The sequence below is a fragment of the Nannospalax galili genome, unplaced genomic scaffold (assembly GCF_000622305.1).
Source record: "Nannospalax galili isolate Female #2095 unplaced genomic scaffold, S.galili_v1.0 scaffold707, whole genome shotgun sequence".
NCBI classification, from domain to species: Eukaryota; Metazoa; Chordata; class Mammalia; order Rodentia; family Spalacidae; genus Nannospalax; species Nannospalax galili.
The window spans coordinates 1,085,931-1,096,784 of NW_008356263.1; the positions used below are offsets into that span (position 1 = coordinate 1,085,931).

Sequence of the window (10,854 nt, forward strand, 5' to 3'; positions counted from 1 at the left end):
AAACTCACAAAGATCCGCCTGCCTCTGCCTCCCAAGTGCTGGGATTGAGAGGTTACTATTCTTATTTTTAAAATATTTTCAATTTGTTTTTATTTTATGTGTTTGAGTGTTTTTCCTGTATGTATGTAAGTCTACACATGTTGTGCAATGTCCACAGAAGCCAGGAGAAGACTTTGGATTCCCTGCAACTGGAGTTAGAGCCATTGTCTGACATGTGGGTGCTGGGAACCCAACCTGGAACCTGGGTCCTCTAGAAGAGCAGCCAATAACTCTTAACAGCTGAACCATCTCCAGCCCCCAAGTAGTTACTATTATTGCTCACATTACATATATAAAGGCTCAAAGAGATGTCAGTACAGAGTCTGGAGTTGGTTTAAATCAGTGGGTCAAATAGGTTCTAATTAAAAATGTAATCTTGAGCCTTTAAATACAGGGGTTGGCAAAACATCTTATAAATTGAGATAGTAGATTTTGTTAGCCTGCAGTCCATTGTGGTTTCTCCCATGACTCACTTCTGCCATTACTGCATGAAAATAACTGTAGACAATATGTAAGTGAATGAGCATGGTTTTGTTTCAGTAAAATTTTATTTACAAAAGTGTGTAGCAGGCTGGATTTGGGCCCCAGGCCATTGTTTGCCAGTTCCTGTCCTTAGGATTTCTTAATTTCTTTCAACACCGTTTTTTTTTTTTTCTTTTATGGTATCTCATACATTTTGGGGGGCACAATTTAAATTTACTGCTAGACATTTATGTTTGGGTAGTATTGTAAATAGAATTTGAAAATCATTTTAATTGTTTTCTATTAGCATAAAATGCAATTGATTTTTGTTTATTATGCTTGTGTCCTGCATCAGTAACTCTGTGAGGACACACATAGCAAGCAGTAGAGCTAAGATGGAAAGAGGTTTCCTAGACAGCAGAGTACTAGGGAGGAGACTTGTTCTACCAATTGCTAGTTACTGTGTTCTCTCCATGGTTTAACTAACTCATCAGGCAGTTAATATCTGTTAGCTCACAGAATTCTCACATCATCTATCCTTCTTGGGTGTTCTAAATTCTTAAGGGGTAAGTTCTTGTCTAGAGGAAGAGTTATAGCCACTCTGGCCTTCCCTGACCTCAGATGCAGGCTCCCACTGCTGTGACAAGAGGGGCACAGACCAAGTTTGCTCCCTGTCCATCCACTCCCGGGCAAACAGGACTCTGGGAATCCCACGTAATGCTTGCTTAGCCCAAACTCTTTGTTGGCAGGTGTCTTGGGCTTTGGTCTGTGAGCAGAAGACCACGTCTCCTTCCAGGGAAGGTAAGGGTAGATGAGAGGGAAAATGAAAAGATAGCTTAGCACAGTTGCAGTGCAAACAAGTGCTCAGTCCTAGGGAAAGATGGTCTGAAAGATCAGACAGGAGAAATACTGAACCAGTCAGGATTTGGAGTGGAAGCTAGGCAGAGTGGACCACTCCTCTAATTCAAGCACTCAGGAGATTATAAGTTCATGGCTAACCTGGGCTACATAGTGAGACCCTGTCTCAAAAGCTCATAGTTGTATTTATAGTGACGGGGAATGCCCTGCTTCAGTGCCATGTTTTTTTTTTTTCCTGTATTCGTTTACTGTCTGGTTCATGTTTGTTTGTTTGTGTATGTGTTTGGACAGGGTCTTGTTTTGTAGTCTAGGCTGACTTCAAACTCATGATCCTCTTGCCTCCATCTTCCAACTGCTAGGATGCCTAGTTAGGTTATTTATTTTGGTTGAATCATAGCCCCTCGGCGCATTTCAGATTTCTTTTGTGAACAAAACAATGATGAATGTTAAGAAACATGGATTGTAAGAAACATAAGGTTGATCTTTTTATTCCCACATACTTAAACAAGGGTTGTCTACTCGTCCTGGGTGGGTATTCTATTACTGAGGAGCTAGAAAGACAAAAGCAAAAACAGTGTCAGAACCCCGTGTGCTAGGCCATCACATCGCAATCTCAAGGGCCCTGGACAAGAGATTTTTAAAGCCCCTTAGGTGATTCTAGAATCCAGAAAAGGTTGATAAAAGGGGTCCCAAATGAGTCCTTCCATGAATCCAGCAGAAAGTTTCATGAGGAAAGAGGCAGGACCAGACACCAGGAACTGAGATTCTTCCATAAGCAGCCTTTCTAAAGGCTTGTGCTGCTGATAAAGATCTTCTCACAGATTATTTGGGGATCTTATTTTCTGTTGCCCACCTGGGAGAAAGCTTCCCAGTGCCCAGACAGACCCAGAGTTCCCTCAGGAAGTAAGAACTGCCCTGGGCTTGCTACCTTGAAGCTGGTGGTGATGGAGACATGCTTGTTGTCTGCCGTCTCTGAATTCCCGATCAGGTAGTCCCAGCTGGTGAACATCTTAAAGCTGAACGTGAAGTTATCATTCTCTCCCTCACTGGTGCTCCCTTGGGTATTGCTGGCCATTCTGGAGGACATATGTCACTGTTGTTAAGCCTGCCTCATTTCTACTGCATCACCCCTATAGGAACTTTGGTTCAGGTCAGTTTGGGGCACAGTCACTTATTTCCTTAGATAGAGCATATTTTTCTGATATAAAACTCAGAATACAGGTTCAATAATCAGGTTAATACATCAGCAAGCTTGGCTAAAAGTACCCTGGCCTCTCCTTGTTGGCCACTTGTTTTATCTTACCGGCCTCAGCCTCTCTGTGCTCCCTGGTGCTCAGCCCTGCGGAATCACAGAATTTTAATCAGGGATTCTATCAGGGAGTATTAGGGTTTGGTGCTCCTCCCTGAGTCTAGCTTGCCTGTTGGCTTTTTGGGACTTGCTGTTCCACAGGACCTAGGTTTTTTGGTTCCTCACAGAAACATTCCATATCCCTATACTGATCTGATATAGCGCTAGAAAAAGGCAGTATCAGGAGCGTTAAAATAAAGACAAGCTTATCTCTTTGTTTTTCCCCTTTGCCTGATACAGCTGGGTGGACAGATATAATTAATGTCTAGGCATGGTCTTGTGAGCAACATCACTTTCTCCTGAGGAAATGCAACAGAAAGTTAGAGCAGACTTCCTCATAGTCTTTCAAGACTTGTCTAGGCTTCAAAAGGGCTCTCCTCCTGACTTGAAGATCCCTTGGGAGAAACAGTCCCTTGTGTACTGCTGAAGGGTGAATAGGCCCTGGTGGTCAGATTTGTGCAGGGATAGGACCTATCATCCTATCCCTAGTTTTGGTATTGGACTCCTCTGATTTCCAGGAAGGGAATTCATAGACTGGATCAATGTTTTCTTCAAATAATACCAATTAAGAGGAACAGACAAAGCTGGGGACATGGATAAGCTGTTAAGTGAGGACTTGAGTTGAGGCCCCCAGCACCCAGGTAACAAGCCAGGCATGGTGGCCTGTATCTGGTGCAGACAGGTGGATCCTTGGAGCTCCCTAGCCAGCCAACCTAACTGAATTGGTAAGCTTCAGGTTCAATTAGAGACCCTTCCTCAAAAAATAAGGTGGAGAATGATTGAGGAATACATCTAATATCAATCTCTGGTTCCTACATGCATGTGCACAGATGTACCTGCACATATGTGCACACTCATATGAACACACATGTGCACTACACACACACAGAGAGTCATAGACATACTAAAAGGTTATTTCTGCCCACAGAAGCAGGTAGAGTTGGGGCCAGAGAGACTGTCATGGTTAACCACAGCCACACCCTTTTGGTATAGATTTATTGTTTATATCTTTATAAGTACCAGGATTGACACTTTTTTTCCCTGAGGAGGCTGAGCCCTGGAGAAAAGCAGAGACACCTTGAAAATTTCCAGTCTTATCTTACTAGGTCCCATTCTCCCTCTCAAGCTACAATGACCTTTTGACAGTTTTGATAAGATAAAAATTCTAAATTAATTTGTTGCCCCTGTGCCTTTGCATATGCCCATTTTCAATTTAAAAATTTACTTCAGACTTTCAGTATATCTAGCTGCTCTCAGCATCATTGAAAAGGTGTTTTATTTGGTTTCCCAGAACTACACATATTGCCTGGCTTATGTCTATTATATCACATTTCATAATCTGGTGTTTGCTTGGTGAGATGGCTAATATTGACTGCCAACTTGATAGGCTCTTGAATCACCTAGGAGACAAACCTCTGGATATGCTTGTAAGGAATTATCTAGATTTAGATGATTTGAGTCAGAAAAAGCCACCTTAAGTGTTGGTGGCACCATTCCATGGAATGGGCTGCTAGACTGAATAAAAAGGAAAAAGTGAGCTGAGCACTAGTAATCATCAGTATCTGCTTGTTGACTTTAGCTGCAATGTGATGAGAAGCCTCAAGCTCCTGCTCCCAGGACCACCCTGATGTGATGTGTGTAAGTTACTTTTGTCAGATGTTTTGTCATTGCAATGAGACAAGTACCTAACTAGATATACTAGTTTGCTTGTTTTCTCTTGAGCTGTACTACAAGGAAGTGAAGAAGCATAGAGGGGCCAGGGGAATGAGTTGTTTGAGTAAAGATAGGCCAAAACCCATAAACAAGATAGTTATACTTACGATCTGATGACAATCATCAGGCTGTAGCCAAACACGCTGACCCCCACCATAAAGTAAGCCATGGGCAGCCTGTACCTCAGCCATCCAATGGTTCTCTGGTTGTTATAATAACCATAGAAGACAGCAGAATATTTGATGTAGCCCTGTAAGACAGAAGTCCAAAGCCTCTGGGTTTGTAAGCTCGAAGGAGAGAGCAGTGACATACTTTCATTCTACCAGAGATTTCTGTCTCTGAGTTTTTGTCCCTGTCTACAGACAGGAAGAGTCCTGAATACCTGTTCTTCCTTCACATGACACCCACAGTGTCTGCAGAGCCCATCCGTGGTCATCCGTTTCCCCTCATTCCTCCACTGCACGGAGTGCATGGAGATTCAGGAGGAAAGTGCGTGTATTTGTGTGTTCCTAAGCATGTGCACTCGTGTGTGCATAGCTTCAAATCATCATGTATATTATGAGATACTAGAAGTAGTATATTACGAAGTATTAAGAAAGTTCAGACTTCCTTCTCCAGACATCTATACAGGATAAGATCCATAGTGTAACCCGAACTTTACATATTTGTTTATTATTTATTTATATTTCTTTCTCTTCCTCTTCACCCCTGTCTGTGTGTAGGTATATATGTGCCATGGTGCACATGTGGAGGTCAGAGGAAAACTAGCAGGAATCAGTTCTCTCCTTCTCCCATGGGGGTTCTGAGGATCCCCAGATCATCAGTCCCTCTGGTAAGTGCCCCATACCCTTTGACCCAATCTCTAAAATGTACTTGCTTTAGTAATGAGTGAACTTTTTGAAAAAAAATAGTAGTATTAATTTAGATTTTAGTACTTTTTATATATCCTTGCTGAATACAAAATAAAGGATTGTTGTTGAATGAGTTCCATTTACTTTTTTTTTTTTTTGTCTTTTTTGAGACAGGGCTTCCCTGTAGCCCCAGCTGTCCTGGAACTCACTATGTAGACCAGGCTGACCTCGAACTCACAAAGATCCACCTGCCTCTGCCTCCCAAGTGCTGGGATTAAAGGCGTGTGCCACTACAACCAGAGTGTTCCATTTACTTTTGGTAGTTAGGATATTTCAAGAGGAATCCCTGAGTGATAAATAATACATAAAAGTCCCTAGTAGCAGTATGGTTGACTACCTTGGGAAATGACTCCAACTTGCTCAAGTCTGACTTTGAGAATAAAGGATGTCAGCCTCATTGGCTGGCATACGAGGGTGAGGAAAAAGGATGGAAGGCTCTTTCAGGGAGAGGACCATGGATAGGGCAGTGAGGTGCTGAAGTGTGGCACATATATATTCTGATAATATGGGGGCCCTGAAGTGTGAGGTCTTTGATAAACACAGGCCTGGAGTAGGAGACAGGCAGTAAAGAGCTCTTCCGTAAACCCAACGATGAACACTGGCTTTAACTCCATTGAGAATGCTTGGATTGGCATTTTATAAAGTTCACTCTGGCAGCAGAGGAAATGGAGACATTACCGCCCATGCAAGGAAGAGACGCAGAAGCTTCTGACAGCAGTTATGGTAAAATCAGTGTATTGCTCAACACAGAAGTAAGGGATGGTGTAGGAAACCAGGATGCCAGGCCCTAGGGTGAGGTGAGCCTAAAACCTTTAAGTCCAGGCTGCATTCTCTGCTAAAGGGAGGGGAGCTGGAAACAGTAGCTCTGATCATCCCTGTCTTGAAGAACACTGCCAGACTGGCAGGAGACAGTGGCCCCGTCATAAGCGCAGGCTCCCTGCTTGGCGGGAAAGTGTCTTGGTCACCAACCCTTAGCTCATCTCCTTTCCTGAATGAATAACTTAACTATCCTTAGCTAAGAGATTAGTCCAGGTTAAAGGTTTACTCCTGAGCTAAAAGCTAAAACTTCACCATCTTTTAGCTCTAAGAAAGAAAACATTGTGGCCAATAAATTACTGATGGGCACTGATAACCTTGAGTAAAAGTTTAAGAATCCTTCTGGCACCAACTAACAGACTAAATGTCCTGTTTCTTTGTACCCTAAATCATTGTATGTGACTGTCAAATCACATGTGACTGCTAGTTCCTTGGGATGTATAAAAACCATCTGAATTCTAAAATAAATCAGCTTGTTGAAAAGACACAGGTCCCAGGGTCCAAGACTCTGTCGCCGATCAAGTCTCTCTGCCCCGAGCCCAGTAGGTTCTCCACTGAGCAAAGCAAACCTGAGTCCCAACAACTGGTGCCTGAATAGGGTCCCTCTTGGACCTCTGCTTCTCTGCGGACAGAGCAATCCTCCCCACTTCGGCTGATCGGATCCCCTTGTCATGCTGGTTTGTAGGTAAGGGGCAATTGTGAATATGGGTAATTCTCTTTCTCTAGACCGGTCTCACTTCCAATGTATTATTAAATGCATGCTAAAGTCTAGAGGAATTAAATGTACAGAAATGCAGATTAAGCCTTTTTAGATATTACTATAGAATGTAATCCTTGGTTTCCTGCTACGGGAACTATTGACTTGCAATCTTGGAAAAGAGTAGGAGACAATGTAAAGAATTTTCAAAGGCAGGGCAAGACTGTTCCTGTCTTCTATTTCCCTCTCTGGTCTGCTCTTTGCCAGTGTCTCCAAATAGAAGAGGAACCCCCCCCCCTCTGCAGCCCAGCCACCTCCCCCTCTGCTCCCTCCCCCTGTCAGTCCTCCCTCCACAACAGCCCATCAGCAGGAACCTTCTCAGGCTGCTACTCAGCTGCCGGCACCTCCTCTGGGTGCTGTGAAGCTGCCAGTGCTCCTTCCTGATGTGGCATAGCCTCTGGGAACACAACTACCTGTCTCTAATTCTATTAGAAAAGGGGAGTTGTCCCCCACTTTAGGCTCTCTCCCCATGTCTCTTTCTCCCTCAGCATTCCCCATGGCATATGTTTCTTATACCTCGCCCTCTGCTTCTGACCCTGAATCTCTCCTTCCCATGTTTCAAAATCTGCTCACAGGAGACACTTTCTCTAGAGAACCTCTGGCTCCCTTGCCATATCCATCCCCTCAGTTCTTTCCAGTTCACATTCCAGCTGGACCTGCAGCAGCTAACAACCCTGAACTTAGAACTCATAGTCATTTTCGGCTTTGAAACCCTGAAAGCAATACGCAAGGCAGTGATGGAAAATGGTATGCATGGTCCTTTTACCATGGCCATCTTTGATCAGCTTAGCTGTAAATTAGTCACTGCTTGGGACTTTAAACACCTCGCCCAGGCTGCCCTGTCCCTGGGACAATGGCTCCTAAGTCTAAATACTATGATGAGTGCACTGCACAGGCAGCAAGAAACGCTCAAGCTAATGTTGATGTGACAGCTGACATGCTTAAGGGTGAAGGTCAGTATGCTGATGAAGAGGCACAAAAGGTTTTACTGGCTCAATATTTTGATCAGGTGTGCCTCTGTGCCTTGAGAGCCTGGAGATCCACACCGGATGGTGAGACAACATGAGCTAGCTTAGCTGATCTCAAACAAAAGCCACAGGAGCAATGGGCTGATTTCCTAGCTAGGGTTTGGCAAACAGTAGAGGCTAAGGTTCCTTCTGTAGAAGCCACCCAGATTTTAATAAAACAACTTACTTATGATGGCTTGCATCAAGAATGTAAAGCAGAAATTACTCCAATAAAAAGTCAAGATTTTTCTTCCAGAGTGACAGCTACTCAGGACATAGGCACAGGCTAGCATGATGGCAACAGCGTTAGTAGAAGCTTTCACTGCCCAAATGAAAGATCCATGCTTTAAATGTGGAAAAATGGATCACTTTGCCAGACAATGCCCTTTCATATATTGCCCCTGATCCCTCATGGTCAGGCTTGAGACCCAAACCAAATAAAAAATGCCCTAAATGTCAAAAAGATTTCCATTGGGCTAGAGATTGCTGTTCTAACTTCAACAAAAATAACAAAACTTTAAACGAGAGATGGGGCAGCCCTCAGCCCTGCAACCAAGAGGGTCAACAGCCTCAGTGGAAGTAACCCCCTCCCCAGCCATTGTGGACTTGCCCTGTAACATCTGACCTTAAATCTACAATGACCCTAATAGTACAGGGAATTGCTATAAGGGGTCTGTTAGATACAGGGGCTGATCAATCAATTATTAGACATGAGGATTGGCCCACAAAAAGCGCCCCCCCCCCGGGTGTAGGCATAATTATTTCCTCACTCCAGTCTTACCATCCCCTACCACGGTCTATTTCTAGTAATGAATTACCTCATTTACAGGGTCCTATGCAGAACAATCAGATAAAGGGCACTTAGAGCCCTCTAACAGTCCCTGGAACACGCCTATATTTGTAATACAAAAGAAAACTCATGGAAAATGGAGATTTTTACAAGACTTAAGGAAACTTAATGCCACTATAAAAAAGATGGGATCACTGCAGCCTGGCCTTCCCTCTCCTGCAGCTGTGTCTGCAGACATGCTACTATAATAATTGATACAAGAGACTGTTTATTTTTTATTCCTTTACCTAAGGATAGAGAGTGTTTTGATTTCACTATCCATGTCAACAATCACTCTCTTCCCATGCAGAGTTATCAATGGAAAGTTCTACCACCAGAAATGAAAAATAGTCCTACTATATGCCAATTTTATCTACATAAGGTGATTAGTCCAATACTTAAGGAATTCCCTGCTGCTCTCATTCATTGTATTGATGATATTCCCTTTAGTCACCCTTCTATTCAACTTTTAGAAGTTGTGCTTACTAAATTAACGACTATTTTAACAAAATATGGACTTTATATTTCCTAGAAAAAGATTCAAAAACATGTGCCTTACACTTATTTGGGATACATCATCTTAGAAAATCAATTGTACCTACCACCTCAAAAGTAGAGCTGCCACGGGGGGTGCAGCTTCACCGTTTCCTGGACCCTACAGCCTTTGTTCTCTTAAAAAACTCCTCTGCCTTTGCTAACTAACACGCAGTTACAAGCTGTAACTTGCACAGGCAAGCCAGTCTAACCCTCCTTCAAAAAGCCAAAAAACAGGCTTGGCCAAAATCAAAGGCTCTGTTTACCTTCCCTACTGTGACTCTTTTATGAGCTGTATGGTCATCTGGAGATTTTTCCTCTCTAATTCCAGCTGGAGAAATGGCTTAGTGGTTAAGAGCTCTTCCAAAGGACCTGGTTTGATTCCTAACACCTGAGCTTCAGTTGTTCTTCCTGTCCCTTCCAGTTCTATTCCTCTGTTAGCTTTGTTTCATTCAGCTGTTTGTTGCATATATATATATATATATATATAATTGCCTACGTCTATAGTACAAGGTTACTGTTCCACTTGGTGACTGTGGTGGTTTGAATGATAATGTCCCCCATGGGCTAAAAGTACTTGGACATTTTGCCGCTAGTCAGGTTTTCTGTTTTCTGAGAATCCGGCCTTTGAGTTTTAGCTTATTAAGTTCACCTAAGACCCTACAAGTCAATGTATACATAGGTTATATTAATTAATTGTCTTTTATGCTTAACTCAGATTCCATGTTCTTTTAGTAAAATAATACTACACAGCACTCTCTTCTAAAGCCAAACTGCTACTTTCTTCATGACTTCAGCTATGCCTGCTTTCAGAAGATCTTACAAAGTTCATCATATTTTAGGTGCATCTAGTTTCATGTAATTGTGTCATATATGTCTGACTATCGTTTTTATGTTGCTTAAAATTATGTCATGTGTTTCCATGTTTCAATGTGTTGAGATCTCACATAATTATATCATATATGTCTATTGTCATCATATATCATTTGTGTGAAGACAATTTTAAAATGTGGCCACTTCAAATTTTTCCTTTTTCATTCTTTTTATTGTGCACAAAACTATTGGTTTTATTTTTGGCATGCCAAATTAAAATACACAGGTACAAATTTGCATTCAAAGGCCTTTTAAGGTGGGTACCCTAATCAATTTTGAAATCTACTGAACTATGTCTGTAGGTATCTAGTTATGTAAAAGTCCTATCTGCTATGTATCCTTTTGGTTTTGGTTTATTCTCAAAGGGTTTTGAAATGTCCATTTTATGTATACATAGTCTATATAAACCTATATTCCTTAAAAATGATTTACTTGGTATCAATTTGACTTAAAAGTAAAGCCTCATGCAAACTAAAGTTGTTAACCTAAAAATATTTTTTTTAGGTCAAAATAATTTCTCTTTAATCCTTATCTTAATGCTTGTTCTATATTATGGATATTATTACCTAAAAGTACACTAATTTTAAATAATAATTACTTCTATTCCAGGAAAAATGTTAACCATTTTACCACTATTGTCTCTTTATAGCCAATAAATAGATACATCAAGGTCCCTGAATTTACCAAGCTTATGTTTGCATAAGACT

General features: G+C 41.9%; 1 protein-coding gene across 5 annotated transcripts in view; it reads right to left on the reverse strand.

The window, feature by feature from the left end:
- The window catches only part of Tmc2 (transmembrane channel like 2), a 48,441-nt gene that overhangs the window by 27,841 nt on the left and 9,746 nt on the right, over positions 1–10,854 (reverse strand). For all 5 annotated transcript variants that reach the window (XM_029556850.1, XM_029556848.1, XM_029556845.1 and 2 more), the window contains exons 5-6: positions 4,528–4,670; positions 2,288–2,435 (exon numbers count right to left, since the gene is read on the reverse strand). In XM_029556850.1, the coding sequence (XP_029412710.1) occupies positions 2,288–2,435; positions 4,528–4,670 (291 nt within the window). The remainder of the gene's footprint in view (positions 1–2,287; positions 2,436–4,527; positions 4,671–10,854) is intronic.